This window comes from Magnolia sinica, chromosome 13 (assembly GCF_029962835.1).
Source record: "Magnolia sinica isolate HGM2019 chromosome 13, MsV1, whole genome shotgun sequence".
Lineage (NCBI taxonomy): Eukaryota > Viridiplantae > Streptophyta > Magnoliopsida > Magnoliales > Magnoliaceae > Magnolia > Magnolia sinica.
Window position 1 is genome coordinate 46936032 of NC_080585.1, and position 17870 is coordinate 46953901.

General features: G+C 40.2%; 1 protein-coding gene across 1 annotated transcript; it reads left to right on the forward strand.

The window, feature by feature from the left end:
- Window positions 1–2838: 2838 nt before the first annotated feature.
- LOC131223721 (leucine-rich repeat receptor protein kinase HPCA1-like) lies at window positions 2839–13902 on the forward strand. The gene is made up of 19 exons (XM_058219206.1): window positions 2839–3302; window positions 7584–7707; window positions 7810–7881; window positions 8904–8978; window positions 9086–9157; window positions 9244–9405; window positions 9548–9622; window positions 9707–9778; window positions 9888–9959; window positions 10104–10172; window positions 10281–10355; window positions 10467–10538; window positions 10627–10761; window positions 10871–11346; window positions 11427–11579; window positions 11680–11819; window positions 11914–12133; window positions 12225–12460; window positions 12976–13902. The coding sequence occupies exons 1-19, from the start codon at window positions 3212–3214 to the stop codon at window positions 13477–13479; spliced, it is 2895 nt and encodes a 964-aa protein (XP_058075189.1). The 5' UTR covers window positions 2839–3211; the 3' UTR covers window positions 13480–13902.
- The last annotated feature ends 3968 nt before the right edge of the window (window positions 13903–17870 follow it).

Genomic DNA, 17870 nt, shown 5'->3' on the forward strand with positions numbered 1-17870 from the left:
AGAGGTAATAAAATAAAAAGAAAAGGGTACGAAGAAGAAAGATTGTTTCAAAAGAAAAACGTCGGATACTCAGTCAAAGTTGAATCAATGATACACGACCACGAAGGAATTGCTTAAAAATTGCATGAGAGGCATACAAGTAAATCATGTTTGAATATATCTATGCTCATACCTTTGTTAAGCCAACTTATGCCCGAACACTGCTCTTTCACGCTCAGTCATATGTGTTATGATGGCTTACCCTTGTGAGATCTGATCTGTCCATCTATATTTTCAAAATTATTGAGTCTAGTTACTTAAATTTCAAGATTTTCACTCAATATGTGAGCCACAAATTGCAAAATAAACTGACAGTTAAATACTTATTTACAACCGTCCATTTGTTTTGTATACTCCGACCTAGCTGAGGACTTAAAACCCATTACTTTTAGGCCAAACGACCCAAAATATTAAACCCATTAACAGAAAGCACTGATCAGGCACGTGTATATCTATATTGGCACGTGTGCATGCGCTTGTATAGGTTGGCCTCTCACACTCGCGTGAGTTTAGCAAACTTTCGTATATACTACAACCAGAAAACGACATAGAATCTGCCGATTACGCGCTTGGACTCTTTCTTTCTGATTTTATTCAATTATGGTACAACTCATTAGCATACATAAACGTACACATTAGCATTGTTTCCTCATATTCAAAGTGCCAATTGGGACACTCCAATCATTGATCGAGACTGTCTGTTTATTTGACATATCCATCAGATGGGCCATGATGCAAAGATGAAATCAATCTGATGATTTCTGCCTTTTCTTTCAGAGCCATAGATTGGATGGTTAGCATTGTATAACCAAAGTTCTTCGTTGCAATCATAACCAATACACTGTAGATGAAGTGGGCCCATTGATCTTGAGGCATATACGCATGTGGGATGTGAGTAATGATCTGAACCAGCCGTCCTGCTGGCTCCACCGTTAATCGGACATTCACTCATTAGAAGCATTTTCTAATGAGTGAGATTTTTTTCTGTATGCAACGTGGGACCACCTTATGAATGGCCCAGATGGGCCATCCTGGCATGGACGTTTGAAGCTGCATCTCTGGATTAGCATCAGTCATTATTGCGAACTGGCAGGTGGATCGCATCTGGTGTGATGATGGGGAGTGTGGTCCACATCTCATCATGGTCAAAAAGATCATGATCAAACGTGTTGAGATACACCAATGGCAGAAAAAATTACTTTGGGTGTTTTATACTCCACCAAATTTCCTATTCATTATTTTTTGGATAGAAATGTTCCAGTCCATTCACAGCACTTGTAGATTGCGGTGCGTGCTCATTAAGACACTTAAAACGATGTAATCCATTGATCTAGACTGTTCATTAGGTCCAGCGCACGGTTCCTGGCTATCATGCAAACATCACAACGATCCGAGAAATATTACCCATAAGATTAATGGTATTTAATATGGACGGTCAATTTCATTTACATAAAAATAAATCCAATTGACAATCTGATCCAACAAGATATTAGGTTAAATCATGGATTACTTATGATTTGTAAGGATAGTTTTTTTTAGGTTAGTATAACCATCCTATCCATGTCTTGGAAAAAGGATGGCTACAAACAAATAAGAACTAATACGATGGATTTCACCATCCGATCATAGCGTTTTTTAAGTGGTGGCCTATAGAATGCTTTCTAAAGATAACGGACAGTTAAGATCAGTCGATTAGACTGTCTATACGATTCGATACGACTAGGAGTACTCTGACTTGTATTGCTCTGAGAGCACTGGATCACTTCTCTTAATGACATTGAACTGTACTTCGAAGACACGGTCACACCGTTGAGACTCCTATGATAGTTCACCACCGTTTTGGAAATGATGGTCACACATCCTCCTCTCTTGTGGCACCAATGTACGTCTCTCCAGATTATCGAAATTTTGGGCATACGGTAAATGGACCATATTTATGAAATCATACCGATCGAGAAAGCCCAACCATCCAATTGATGGCTATCAAACGGATGGTTAAAAGTTAAACAGTGAGTGGTTCAGATTACAAGGAAACAGATCAGGTAGTTACTATTATCTTCTCAGTTTAGTTTGTGGGTCATGTTCCACCCACAAATGGGTCAATGTTTTAAGGGCCTGGATTGATGTAAAACAAAGCCATGACTACAGTTGAAAAGTAACCACCATTTTTAAGATGGTGGTCCACTCTCATAAAGAGTACAGCCCGTCTATCCACTTGCTTGTGGTTGGTCTTGGTTGAAAGAGAGACAGAGCTGGGTCCCTCAACCAACCACCATGTTGCCAGTCGCGTTGAAGTAAGCGAGCAATGTCCACATAGAGCGCCCTGTATGTAAATTTCACATACAACACCTTCCTTCCTGCCAACTTGTCACCTTCGTGGAGCATCTGAACCGTACAAACTGTGGACCACACAATAAAGATCACTTGTAGAAAAAATCAGTGCTTCCCACTTATCATGTGAGCTACACTATTAAAACGAATGGACAGCTGATGATCTAAATCTGGACCAATGTATGGATGTGGGCTACCCAATGAGACAATTAACTACATTTTCTCCCCAATTGATATTTATGGCAAGGCCCACCTCATGAACTGACCTGATGTTCCGAAAAATCGACCAAAGGGTGTGAATACAAGAGTTGAACGTGAGCATTTTTATTATATTAAAATCTTATTAAAAATAGTAATTTAGAAATTCAAATCCGGCAGAAATGGAATTCAACATCTTTATTACCTAATACCGTGGGCCGAGTAAACGGACAAACAAACAAAAATCCAATCAGATAAAATTGCATTCTTCCTCATTAACATGAGAAAGAGTGAGAACATGATCATATGGTCATGATGAATGTCAGTATGATAATGATGATGATGATGGCCCATTGATACCACTGGTTTGGATTGTCTTAGAAGCCAAGGCACAGGCACCGACAAGAAGGAGACTTTTGAACACTTTTAAACAACACATCATACGTACCATAATGCATACATAGTAGCCATGCTGTTGGTGGATCCATCTATCATTAGGATGTGAAAATGGAGGTTGCTTTACACTCAATCTGCTAACAAACTGCCGCTTTTTGAGGGATTAATCTGACGGTCGTGAGCTTCTCCTCCAACTTCCATCGTCGGTTCACAGCCTTCTCTTCAACGAGTCTCTCTCCTTCCGGCCATGGCGGCGATGCCATGGACATTGCTGTTGGTGTTGCTGGTTGCTGCGCCGGCCCTTTATGGGGTCTCAAGCAATACAGACGGTCGAGATGGTAACGTAGAGATGCTTCTCCTCTGTTCTACTTGAATTAGTTTCTCTTCTCTATGGAAAGACATGAAAAATAAATAAAAAAATACGTCTTCTTCCTTTCCTTTCACCCTTCTTCTCATCTCTCTCTCTTTGGGTTTGAGAGTGAGACTTTCTATCTTACATCAATCCACCCACGTTACTTGTTTGGGGGAGAGAGAGAGAGAGAGAGAGAGAGAGAGAGAGAGTTTTGTTCTGCTAGTCTATGCCCAATCTCTACATTAGTAATTGTCTAGCTTAAGGCCATTTCGGGAGAGAGAGAGTTTTGTTCTGCTAATCTCTGCCCAATCTCTCCAATACTAATTGTCTAGCTTAAAGCCATTTCGGAGAGAGAGAGAGAGAGAGAGAGAGAGAGAGAGAGAGAGTTCTGTTCTGCTATTCTCTACCAAATTCTCCATTAGTAATTGTCTAGCATAAAGCCATTTCAAGACCAACGGTTGCATTGGCTCATGGCCGTTTCTGGAGTAGAGAAAATAATTTGTGAATTTCGATTTATACTCTTAATAGGATTTCCAAGAATTGCAAACTCAGTTTTCTCTTGTTGCATTCCAAAAAAGGGAGAATTTCCAAGAATTGCAAACTCAGTTACCTCGTGTTGCATTTGAAAGAAAAGAAAGAGCTCTTCAGTGTATCCATACGCACGAAATGATCCATGATTTTTGTAAATTCTACTAAAGAGCATAAACCCCAAAACTCATGGATTGACGGATCACAAAATCCTTAGTGGGAATCACAGATTTATTATCATTTTTATTTTATTTTTTTAGTTTGCCATCCTACGTGACACAATTTATTGAAACAAAAGTAGAAGTAAATGAAGGTTGGAAAGAGATTGAGCACATATAGATCTTGACCACTAACTCACTGGTGGTGTTTACAAACAACAAGATTTTTAGGCAGATCGAAATATCCTTTGATTGCGGGCCAATCAGGTTTTTAAATAACAATTTCGGAGTGCAACCCTGACCACCTCTAGAATTTCTTTCGCTTAAAAATTCATTTAAGTTCACATCATGTAGGATTTCTTCTTCTTCTTCTTCTTCTTCTTCTTCTTCTGTTGGGTGTTTTCCTCGGGAAATTACTGTTAGATTTCTTACCATTGTAGCCAGTTAGAGATTCTATCGACATCTGCCTAGTGATCCAGAGGGTTGACCTTGTGGGCCCCATGGGGGATGGACCACAGCTCAAATGCCTTGCTTGGGCAGTCCTCACACTTTCATTGGTGACTTACAAATAAATGGTTAAGAAAGAAACCAATACAGCATGGCCCACATCCAACTGGAAAAACAACGATCCAATGGCCAGGCCATTTTAGGAGATTTTTGGGGTCCACCCAAAACAGGTCCCATTGAATTAATAGCCTAGATCACTTATTCTTCGGCCCACTCATACAAACTGAATATCCTGATGACTACTTTGGTAATGCTTGTAGTTTCAGGTTGTGACCTGGCTTCAACATGATATGCTGGTAGTTTTGGGTATTCTGTGTTTTTTCCTTGCTCTTTGTTCTTTTCCCCTTTGTTCTTGTTAGAAAACCAATACACCACGGAGGATAGAAGAAAACGATCAGATCTATCGGGTTCAAGACTCGACTTGAATAGTCGATTTCTCAAGACAGATTTGCTGCCTTTTTTCTGAAAATTCCATCAAGTACAAACAAAGGAAATCTGCAAATTGTCTTCAGAATACAATGAACTCTTAATTCAATTTTCAATACGAAAATTTGCACATTTAAGTGTTTGAACAGATCTCTAGTTTTGATACCGATATGCCTTAAGACGTTTAGAAAAAACTCAGTAAGAGATTAGATCAAGAGTAATTGCACAGAAGGCGATATAATGTTAAGAATTAAGAGTCTGTACTTCTGGATTATAGTATCCAGGATTTATATCAACTGAAGGGTTATGGATTTCTTCCTGAAGAGGTGCTAAAGAGCCTCTTCAAGAAATCCATACCCATTCACAGCAAATAATTGCCTTTCCATGAAAGGACATGACTCTATGTCATATGGCAATTATTTCTGTACCCATTCAGACAGGAGCAGTTATCCAACAAGAAAAACTGTATCCACATAAGCGACACATGGGATAGGTGCCACATGTACAATCATGTCACAATTACTCTCAATTAGCCAAAAAAAAAAGGTAATAAAACATCAGGGTACTATGGCCTAAAAAATTGAACCGTGTGCTAAGTGCGCTTAATAAAGCGCCAAAAAGCGCCCTACAGCCCATGCCACACCGTCCTCGAGGAGATTTGAACCCTGGTTGCATAAGCAAAAACCCCTTCTCTTACCGACTGGCTATACACACTATTTATGAAAAGTTTAAATAATTAATATATTTATTTACTTTTTAAAAATAACTTTTATTTTTGAAATTTATTTTTTATTTTAAAAAACACAACAGTTCTTGCTGTTGTAATTGCCAGTTAATAATAATTTCTGGCTTATCTTCTCAAAATGTAAATCCAATGGCATTTTCCAACCGTCCACATTAGCACTGCACATATCCAAACAGCTGAATGCATGCTAACTTGTCATGCAGCCCTACCTTTCCAACCAACAAGACACTCATGTAGGACACCCATACCATGCGAATAGTAGGCCCCACCATGAAGATCAACTGCATCAAAAATCAGCCTGGTGGGGCCGCTGGCTGTGGGTGATATGTCCCCCACCTAAGCAGATTGCGTAGTGAGTAACTAATTACAGTTAGGGCCTGTTTGGCCGGGCAAATCCCATGGGATTAGGAGGGATGGGATGGATTTTAAGGTAATGATGGTGGTGTCAGTGGATTGGTTTAATATCCATGAGATTGCTATATCCCAGGACAAGTTCACTGGGTCTGTTTGGCGCGCCCAGCATATCCCGGGATTTTACCTTCCAATCCGTCCAACCAAGGGGTGGGATCAATTTTAAGGTAATGATGGTGATGTCAGTGGATTGTTTTAAGATCCATGGGATTGCTTATATCCCAGGACAAGTTCACCAGGTCTATTTGGCTCATCATACATATCCTGGGATACCGCGATCCCATCCCTCCTAATACCTTGGGATCGGTCCGGCCAAACAAGCCCTTAGCGTACTGAGTAAACTCTGTGAGGTCCACCATGATTTATGTATCTGATCTTCTCTGCTTCATCAATTTTATCAGATAATTTTAGGGCCTGACCCCAAGAAAGAAGCATATACTGTTTAAATGGACCACACCAAATGATAAAGTTGAATTGAACATTTACCATTGAAAAATTCTTAGGAGCCACAGAAGTTTTGAATCAAGCTTATATTTGTGTTTTCCCTTCGTCCATGTCTGTATGATCTTACGAAAGGTTGGATGACAAATAAACATCATTGTGGGGCCTAGAAAGGTTTCAAAGGTGGAAATCATTATCCCTACTGTTTCCTGTGGTATGATCCACTTGATCTTTGGATATGCTTCAATTTTGGGCTCAACCCCTTAAATTAGATGGCAAAACGGATGGACGGTGTAGATAGACCACATGCATTCAAGGTGGGCCCAACTGAGTTTACTCAGTACGCTCTTATAGTACTGAGTAACTCAGTACGCAATCCGATTTCTATAATTGATGTCTACCAGTCAATCCCGGAAATTGCATAATTAGCCTACTTTGAAGCTGTTACAGAAGGACCAGAAACACTGGTATCCATAGCCCAACCCCTAGATTTGTGACATAGCATTCAAGAGATATGGGTGGATATTCTCTCCACCATTTTAGATATATATTTTCGCTAAGTTCTGTTTTAATATCTATATTCAATTACATCATCATAAAATCTCTACAGAACTACTCATATGTGGAGTGTTTCACATGGTTTCTAAACTTAAATGCCTGAGCTACTAACATGTAACAGAAGAAAATTCTGGAAACAGAATTAAAAAACCAAAGAAAGATGGTCATACATGTATGGCCGAACAGGCCATTTGTTGCCGATAAAGGAACATTTTATTCCCAGTAGGGCTAAGTGGGCGTGATTGTATTCCCTATGAAACTGGAACATATGGTTAGATTTAGCAGTATGTAACATCAAATCCATTGGGCTGCACAGTCCGGTTTGTTGGTTCATACAATTGGATGGTGCAATGATCCAACGGATCGTGGGGTCCGATCTTCTTCTTTGTCATTTTGGGACCCAAAGGGCATAAGCAAATCAAATGGGTGAAGTATAAATACTGGTGTCCCATAATAAAAGTGATAATGGCTAATAAATGGATAAATTATGCAGTGGCTGCACTACGTGCTCTGAGGAATGTGTGGCAGCACACGCCGCCAAGTTGGGATAAATCAAACGATCCCTGTGATTCAAAGTGGGAAGGAGTCATTTGCACCGATGACAGGGTGACCGGATTGTGAGTCTTTGCTCTGTTAATCTGCCATCACTCATTGATGTTTTGCTGTGTGTATTCCCCTCTTCCCCTTATAAGGAAAGATCATCCATTCAATGTTTTCAGGAGATTATCAACCATGGGCCTTGTAGGTGGTCTCGGCGGCGACATTGGGACACTCACCGAGTTGCAATCCTTGTGAGTTGGGTTTTCACTTCTCTCCATATTTTGCTGTGTGATATTGCTACTACTATTACCAGAGGTAATTGCTTGATTACCTAAAGCATCAAATAAATGAAAACAACAACAACAAAAATAAAAAATAAATAGTAATAATAATAATAATAAAAATCAGGATCCATAGTGTCTAAAACCACAAGATTTCTCCAGTAAGAGGCATCAAAGCAGACGTGAGGATCCATAGTGTCTAAAACCACAAGATTCTCCAGTAAAGAGGCACCAAAGCAGAAGTGAGCTCAATGTTTTGAAATGGAATCACATTACAAAATTATAAGTGGCCTGTTTCAAATCAAATTGTAATTTAAAGGATAAAAGTACTGAAAATAGTAGAGAAATATAGGACGTGTCTATATGGTAATTAACCATGTACAGCATAAGCCATCAAACGTTGAAAAGAAATCTCAGTATGCTACCACACAACTTGAAATTCAATTTCACATCCTTCCAATCTATGAGAATACATTTCAATTTTTTTCCCAACGGATCTTTCAATCCACGCATGTCCTTTTATCAGATACAATTAAAACCAAGTAGCAGATAAATTTTCATTGCATTTGAATTGTAAATAGTAAGATCTGCGCAAATTCAAATGAGATCATCTAAGTAGTTTGTTTTCTTTAATTTGATACAATTGTCAAAAGAGTTGAGCAACACTTCATGCAACTTGAAATGATAGAAGGACTAGTGATCTAAGTAGTGGGTACAATTTGACACCATTGACAATCATGAAATTCTCCTACACCATTCCATTTTTTCAACTGATTTTCTGATCCATGAATGTCACTTTATCAGATATGATTCAAATTGAGTGGTGAACACTTTCAATAACATTTGAATTATAACATGCACCTCTAAATAGTAGAGGCAGAAGTGATCTAAGTAGCTTGTTTTCTATAATTTCAGTCCTCATGGGGCCCACTACTCAACTAGTACAGACTCATATGATCATTGCTCTGTTAACATATCTTTTTGCAACACAGGGACCTTTCTTTCAATCCAGGCCTATCTGGACCCGTCTCTTCATCAATCGGTGACTTGAAGAAATTAACCATCCTGTAAGATCAAAAGAAAGCATGTGAATAGTATCTGCACATCTATGCATATTGCATTAGAGATGAAAGAGATGAATTCAACTTCAACACTATTTCTTTTTATCTGTCAGGATCCTGGCTGGCTGCGGATTCACTGGCAACATCCCAGAGGAATTAGGAAACCTACAAGAACTCTCATTCTTGTAAGTAGCACACCAAGCTTTTCTACTTCCATGTCATTAACGGTTTACAACAGATCTGATTTTCTATCACGACTCTTCCTTGTCAGGGCTCTGAATTCAAACAACTTCACTGGTGGAATACCTCCTTCTTTGGGTACGCTCTCCAATGTTTACTGGCTGGACCTGGCAGACAATCAGCTGACTGGATCTCTCCCTGTCTCAACATCAACCACCCCCGGGTTGGACCAGCTTCTCCATGCAAAGCACTTGTGAGTACTTCAAGTCCCCTGCTTCCATCTCAGAAGGGATTGTCATCTGGGTCTTATTTAGCAAGTCAATTTATTAGCATTTGGAAGCAAGGCAATGGCATACAATTGAATGAACGGTTTTTCCAATTTATGTACTTGCTAGCCATTTCAACAACAACAACCTATCGGGTAAAATTCCAGCCGAGCTTTTTAGCTCCGAAATGGTGCTGATACACATGTAAGGAAATACCTACCAACTGAAGTACTGTTCTCTCTCACAATACCCTGCTTCTACCAACTGCTTGTGCTTCTCTGCTGGCAGACTATTTGATGGAAATCAACTAACTGGGGAGATCCCATCCACACTAGGGCTTGTGCAAACCCTTGAGGTTCTGTGAGTGGCCCTCTAACCATATACTCATCTGTCCTCTTCTCTTGCTAGATTTTTGTTTCTACTTCTACTTACCTAACTTTTATATATGTAATTACTGCTTTTGCAACAGTCGGCTTGATAGGAATTCACTAAATGGTCCCACCCCGGAAAACCTTAACAACCTCACAAAGATAAATGAACTGTGAGTAACCTTTCAAAAAAAAAAAAAAAAAACAATGAACTGTTGAGTAGTTCTTCAAAACTGGAACTGACAGTAGCCCCACCACAATCAGCTATGATTATCACAATATCAGGTTCCTTCATGACCCCTTCCTATCTCTTTCAGGCATTTAGCAAACAATCAGCTGACGGGGCCAGTACCTGACCTTACCGGAATGACTTATCTCAATTATGTGTATGACATCAGCATGGAAACTCCAATAAATTGAATGCACCCGAAAGTTCTAATGGTATCTTGTGCTGCTTCCACTAATGCCTTAATTATTTTTTTTTTTTTCTCCAGGGACCTTAGTAACAATTCATTCGATGCATCAGAAGCTCCAACCTGGTTCTCAAACATACAGACTCTTACCACTCTGTGAGTTTACTAAGTATCTGTTTTGGAATTCTGTATGCGCCGCATTCTTCAGACTAATCCATCTCACGATTCTCACCCAAGAATCCCTTTTTTTTTATGATGGGTGACCAGAGTCATGGAATACGGAACACTTCAAGGTCAAGTCCCGCTAAAGCTGTTCAGCTTTCCACAACTGCAGCAAGTGTAAGCACTTTGGCCACAAAGGTGATGTGGGCAAGTCAATTCCAATTGGTCCAATCTTGCCAATTTAGTCATTGTAAGTTTGTGACAGGAAATTGAAGAACAACTCATTCAATGGCACCTTGGACATGGGTGAAAGCATCAGCCCACAACTCCAACTGGTAGATTTGGAAAACAACCAAATTGCCTCCTTTACGGTGCACCCCAGCTCTACGAAAAATCTAGAGTGAGAACATATATTCACGCGCTATCTTTTTTGTATGTGAGATTTAGCATACCATGTTCTACAACTAGTTCCTCATCTATATGAGATCTTTCTCAATCAATGGTTGCAGACTTTTTGGGAACCCGTTCTGTACCCCCCCTCAGCCCTCCAATGATAACTATTGCCGGCTCCAGACATCATCAGCAACAGCCTATTCAACGAATTTGGCAAACTGTGGCAGCACATCATGTACCCCCGATCAGAGGCTCAGCCCTCAGAGTTGCTATTGTGCCTACCCATACACTGGAACTCTGTACTTCAGAGCACCTTTTTTCAGAGACTTGTCCAACAGCACCACATTCCAGTCACTGGAAAGGCGCTTGTGGACAGAACTCGACCTAACTCCAGGTTCAGTATCTCTTCAAAAGCCATTCTTCAACATACATGACTATCTCCAGGTGCACTTGGAACTCTTCCCATCCACCGGAAAGTATTTCAACCGGTCAGAGATTCAGAGGATCGGGTTCGATCTTACCAACCAAACTTTTAAACCACCCCATGAGTTTGGACCATACTCTTTTATTGCATCTCCATATGCTTTCCCAGGTACGCACTCCCTCCTTTTCTTCAAAAGAGATGTGAATAATTCCTCTCTTCAACTCATTGAAAACATAAAAGTGTTTCAGCCGGAAGTGGAGGGACTTCGATGAGTTCAGGCGTAGTTATCGGGATAGCTGTTGGCTGTGCTGTTTTGGTTGTCGTGCTTGTGGGAGTTGGGATATATGCCTTCCGGCAAAAGAAACGGGCAGAAAGAGCCATAGAATTAAGCAAACCTTTCGGTAATGTGTAAAATCTGATAATAACCATATTAAGTGCAAAATGCACACAGCGGCAAGAAATTGTGAACCTTCTCAACTGTGCTTGTTCGCCATGTCACAGCATCTTGGGGTCCGAGCGGCAAAGACAGCGGCGGTGCACCACAACTGAAAGGTGCGAGATGGTTTTCTTATGATGAACTCAAAAAGGGCACCAACAACTTCTCCGAAAGCAATGAGATTGGATCAGGAGGTTATGGCAAGGTGATCCATTCCGTGGCAAGTCATTGTTCACAAAAGTTTCCGGATCCATTCTTCATGCATCTCATCTAGTGCATACTATCCTCTTTTTCTCTAGGTTTACCGAGGTATGCTTCCGGGTGGGCAAATTGTGGCAATCAAAAGAGCACAGCAAGGATCCATGCAGGGTGGGCTCGAGTTCAAGACTGAAATTGAGTTGCTTTCTAGGGTTCATCACAAGAACCTTGTCAGTCTCGTGGGTTTCTGTTTTGAGAATGGGGAACAGATGCTAATCTACGAATATGTTCCAAATGGAACACTAAGAGGGAGTTTGTCTGGTAAGTTCTCAAACCCCATTTCAGATCAAGCAGCTTTTCTTTATCCTCACATTGTGGTATTCAGCCATGTTGCTGCAACTATCAACTGTAGGGAGAAGTGGCATCCATCTGGACTGGAAGAGGAGACTTCGGATTGCTTTAGGATCAGCAAGAGGATTAGCTTATCTTCATGAGCTCGCTGATCCTCCCATAATACATAGAGACGTCAAGTCAACTAATATTCTTTTGGATGAAAATCTGACTGCCAAGGTTGCAGACTTCGGCCTGTCAAAGCTAGTATCAGATAGCGGAAAGGGACATGTTTCTACCCAAGTTAAGGGCACATTGGTAAGCATTTCTGTTATACTTGTTGCACCTTGAACTTCTTTACTGAGAGTTCACATTAAGTTGTCATTCTGCACGGATCCTTCTGTGATGAGATTCTCAACGTTTTAGCTCCAAGCTGATTTTTCTGGGGAAGAGAAAGAATATCCGAATTAGCATGTAGATTTCTGGATCAATTTCTTATTCTGGACTCCACCTGCTGCATTCCCCTCTCTCACATAGAACTCAAGCTTGGGATCTTGGTTTAAAACCTCAAAACACAACCTTTACCAGTTAAGAGATTTCAAGGAACTCGATTCAGTTTTCTGGGTTCCTGATTGAGTGTTTTGACTATACACTCACACAGAACTCTAGCTAGGGATCTAGGTTTCAAAACTCAAAACAAAACCATTGCTAGATAGAGTTTTCAAAGAAATCGAATTAGTTTTCACACAGAGAGAGTGAGAGAAGCATGCCTCTTTAACTCTACATACATCTATGACCAATTCATCATCATCCCTATGACCAACTTGTTGCAGGGTTATCTCGATCCCGAATATTATATGACTCAACAATTGACAGATAAGAGCGACGTATACAGCTTCGGTGTGGTTATGTTCGAGCTGATATCTGCAAAGCAACCGATAGAGAAGGGCAAGTATATTGTTCGGGAGGTCCGGATGGCAATGGATAAAAATGAAGAACACTATGGCCTGAATGAGATAATGGATCCTTCCATTCGGTATGCAACCAATCTCGTTGGTTTTGGGAGGTTTGTGGAGTTGGCCATGCAATGCGTTGAAGAATCAGCTGCAGACCGTCCAACAATGAGCGAGGTGGTGAAGGAAATCGAGACCATATTGCAGAATGATGGGCTGAACACAAACTCAACTTCTGCGTCTTCATCCGCCACAGACTTTGGGTCCATGAAGGGCGCTCTGCGCCATCCTTATAATGAAACTCTACCAAAAAAGGATGAAAATAGCGATGCTTTCGATTACAGTGGTGGGTACACATTCTCAGCCAAAGTCGAACCCAAGTAGCAAAATTTTTCATCCTTCTATTATATTTTGCTTACTACCCATCTATTATATTTGTTTCTGTATGTGTTGAAAGAAGTCCTATCGCAGAATGAAACCTGCGCAACCATCAAATGGTATTGTACTTGTGCCTGTGAATCTGAATTGTTTCTCTCAAATGGAACTCAATTCCATTTTCTCCTCCCTAATCCAGTATGCCCCACCCCATCAGGATAGTGAAAGGAAAATCCCAACAGCAGAGTTGATGCTTTAATGCAGTTTCCTTACAAAGGCTTCATTGCACCAACTTAGAACACGTCAACAACCACGAGTAGTTTACTAGGATATTTAACATTTTTTAGTTCCACAAGGATGTCATTCTTGTATTTTCTATTGCAACGTGTTTCCTTCCACAATAATCAATGTTTATTTTCAACTTTCAAATTTTCTGACAAATCTCATGCATTAACCTGTTAATCTGAAATTTAAACCAACTCTTGTTATTGGTATTTGGGTGCCTAGTCACTTCAAAAATCCTTTCTTTGGGTCCTACAGAAATGTTTCTTCAAGGTAGCTGCTCCATGCCCTTTTGATGCAAGGATGCGGAGAACCTTTTTAGCACCCACTACGACAAGCCCAATATAATTTTTAGGTGCTTCTTTCATCTCAAATGTGTAATAGTTTCATTGGGCTGATGTAGGGGAAAATATCAATTCAAAGGACACATTTTTTTTTTTAATGAGATATATTTACATACAGGCACTGTATGCGAACTTCAACATAATACAGGCACTTTAGGATGAACTTCCACATCCATTCCTTTCCTGCCATGTCATTTGTGGAGAACATCCAAGACATGCAAAAGGATTCATGTCCTTGATAAAGTGGAATGGTGGAACAGGATTCATGTAGCCAACCCCAATTAGTTGGAATAAGGCTTAGATGATGTTGATGATCTAAGACATGCAAAAGGTGGCTCTCACCATGAAATATAAACTTGAAGAAATCAAGCTGGTCAACTCATCGGGTGTGTCACACTGTCAAAAAACATTCGCCAGTGGATGGTCTGACTCAACATACAGGTGGGGCATATATAATGAGTCAACTGGCATGATTTTTATGGCAGGTAATCTTCATGGTGTGACCCAGCTTTTACATGGCCCATATATCCTATACACATGATACATTGGCAGGAAAGATGGGTCCGTATGTAAAAGTTACCAGTGCCTGTAAGAGTGACTTGAATGGTTACAACGACAAACTGAATTATCTCCAGGGGAGATAAAATTAAAATTCAAGAAGGAATGCTTATCCGGTTGGGTAGGACAGGGCCTATCTTCTTCTCCAACCTTCTGTTGATATTTCCAGGGTTTCCCATGTCATGTTAACAGTTGGTATCTTTCACCATCCGATGGGATATCATTGTCAAGTTTAAGCTTCTTCTTCTACTGCACAAGAGATGGTTCAACTTCTTCCACCTTGAGTGTTGCTCTTTGCAGTGGGAAGAACCATGGCCTAGGCTGGCTAGGAAGTCTGCCAACACAATGGCAACTGAGACTATTTAGGCAGAAAATTCTTCAAAGCCCTACACTTGAGCACAAAAATTCATAGCATTTAGGGAAACAGAGAAGCTGGAGCAAATGAAGGCAGCACATATTAAACATTCTGAGATGGCCAAACCAATCACGGTCATTTGTAAAAAAGGGGGCACACAATCAAGACGTACCAATACCATTATAAGCTATGGTAATACCGGGCAGATGTGGGTTTCACGTGATGCGTTCACGGAATCCAACCTGTCCATCAGACAAGTCACTTTAATTTGTCTAAAGGATACAAAAATCAGCTTCACCCAAAAATCAGGCAAGCAACAGCACAGTGAACAAGGCGAGAGTCAACACCCTCTGTTGATTTGCATGGGGAGCCCGCCATGTTGTGTACATATAATCTAGGCTGTTTAGGCCCCTCTTCTGTTCTGGGTGAAGGATCAGGCCAAAAATCAAATGGTTTCGCGCTCAAGTGGGCCTGGTGAAAATAAAGGGTGGGTGTACCCTCCTAACTTGTTCCCTTTTCTATGGCCTACCTGAGTTTTGGATCGGGCTGAGCTATGGGCCCTTCGGACAACTTGAGGTGACACATCCCATGGATGAGTTGGATAGTGTTAAGACATCACAAAGACCTCACATCTTCCGGATATCACCGTAAGCTTACAATGGTACAGACACCGGTAGAGTGCACCTCTTGTAGAAATAATCCATGCATCTCTTCTATGTTCACCTCCTTCCAAGATTTAGATTCTTTCTCCATGTTTCTCTTCTGAGTTCCCTTCTTCCAAGTTTTAATATCTTTCTTTTCCTGTGGTTTTGGTTTGGAAAACTCTCTAATCTTCTAGAGTTAAGCCCTCATACGATTCTCTCGATGACTCCCTAAACTTATGTAGGATTCAGTGGAAACACAGGCTACAAGTATCCTCTGAGTATCCAATACAGTATGGGTTTGTATTGTGTCCAACATGCTACACCAAGCATATTCAAGTGTATCACAGTGGATTCCCAACCCAGATCTCTCCAAATGAGACACCACATTATTGAAGATCTGGTTATTCCTTTGTTGGAAAATAAGACATGTCAAAGCAAACAAACGCATCTTTTGAGAGGATTTTAGAACTATCTTGTAACAGATCCCTTCCCTAATCCTCGATATTATCAGTCAGAGTACCTCGGAAACCCCAACCGTAGAGATTTTAGGAAAGAACCTCAAATCTCCCTAGCCACAAACAATGAATAAACAAGTCACTACTAATTCCTCTACGCTCTTAGACATGGACAAAAAATTGAAGGCGTATATTCTCAATGTTGCAAATGATCCAAGTTGCAAATCTTGTTAGTTGACACTGTCAAACAAAATACTTCCACCCTAAGCGGAACAATCTCCCAAAGGAAACAGAGAGAGCTCCCTCATTCCAAAGTGAAGATAGGGAAGAATGGTATGCAGGAGAATTTCCTTGCTCCATCCACTTCCAAATTCTCATTATTCCTCTTGTTCCTAGAGATAAATGCCACCTGAAGCCCTCATCAAATGTAATAGCTTAAGAAAACCTCAACTCAACATCAAATGGAATTCAACTAAAGAAAATGTCCATCAACGAGAAACACTATTGTTCATAAAAAAATTTGTTCAGCATTGCATTCTAGAGACCTAAGCTGTTTGCGAATTTCCGTTTTCCAGATTATACCAATAGCTAGGCTAAAGTGCATTGTTGGGCATGATTGTGTTGCCATATGACCGGTGTTTTTGGTACAGGCTCCATGCTATTCCATGATGCAACCATCTAACTAGAGCATGTCCTGTCCACTTCTGGTCCTATGGCAGGACATGTAATTGCCTTCATGCTTAGTGGTTTGCTTGGCAATTAACCTCCATGACCTTCCTTGCTCAGTCTTCACCGCATGCCTGTAATAGTTGGAGTTGGGGGGTCAAATACTGGGCGGGACCCTGCTGGGTGTTATTGTCAAAGAAAAACTCTGGCTTGGCTGGTTCCAAGAGCTCAGGTAAAAGAAGGTCAATGTATATAACTTTCCATTTTAAGTCAATCCAAAATATTAGTAGAAAGGCTAAGATGATGATGATGATTATTAATGAGATAAAACTATAAAAATACGAGGAAAAGGTCAAAATTCATCAAAGGGCTATAAAAATTTTAAAAAAAAATTAAAAAAAATTAAAAAAAAATAAAGTCCTAGAGTGAACCTCGCTGGACAAGAGGAACCCTCAGCCTCTCAGCCAAAGTTCCCAATTCCTGTAGAACTGCAGCATGGAGAGAAACCCATCTAATATGTGAAATCATTTGGCCAAGATCACCAGCAGATAGGTCCAAAATGGATGGAAAAAACAAAAAATAAATAAATAAATAAATCATAGTTTGGATTTTATTTATTTTTATTTATTTTTATTTTTTTTTTTGCATTTCCACTGAAAATTTGATGTCATTTCCATTTTGTTGACATCAGTTACATAGCAAGCTTTTGCAAGATATGGGGAAAAGAAACATGGGATTTGAGACAGCATTGGTTGCAAAATTAAATATTGTGTGTTTTGTCCTAAATGGCAATTGAAATGCTATCTGGCCTTATCATCACTAGTCTACTCAAAGGTCATTAGTTGACAGTTAACATTAAATGATTAGAGGTCCAAATTCCACAAGCAAAATCATATTTTAATGATCATTCAAATTTCTAGATCCACTCCATATACCATGGACCACAAAATTTGGACAATGAGAATCACCATACAACTGTGTTACAACTTATGCGTACAATTCAAGAGCCACCACCATTTTATAAAAGGGCTGTCAACTATCAGAGTAATCCAGACCCTGAATTAGTGATCACAATCCAGACCCTGAATTAGTGATC

What these genes read in the sequence shown, in the direction of transcription:
- LOC131223721 (XM_058219206.1), top strand. Translation starts at nt 3,212, where the DNA reads ATGGCGGCGATGCCATGGACATTGCTGTTGGTGTTGCTGGTTGCTGCG. An exon ending in ATGACTTATCTCAATTATGT is followed by an intron (nt 10,173 to 10,280) that starts GTATGACATCAG and finishes TTTTTTCTCCAG; the next exon opens with GGACCTTAGTAACAATTCAT. An exon ending in AGCTCTACGAAAAATCTAGA is followed by an intron (nt 10,762 to 10,870) that starts GTGAGAACATAT and finishes CAATGGTTGCAG; the next exon opens with ACTTTTTGGGAACCCGTTCT.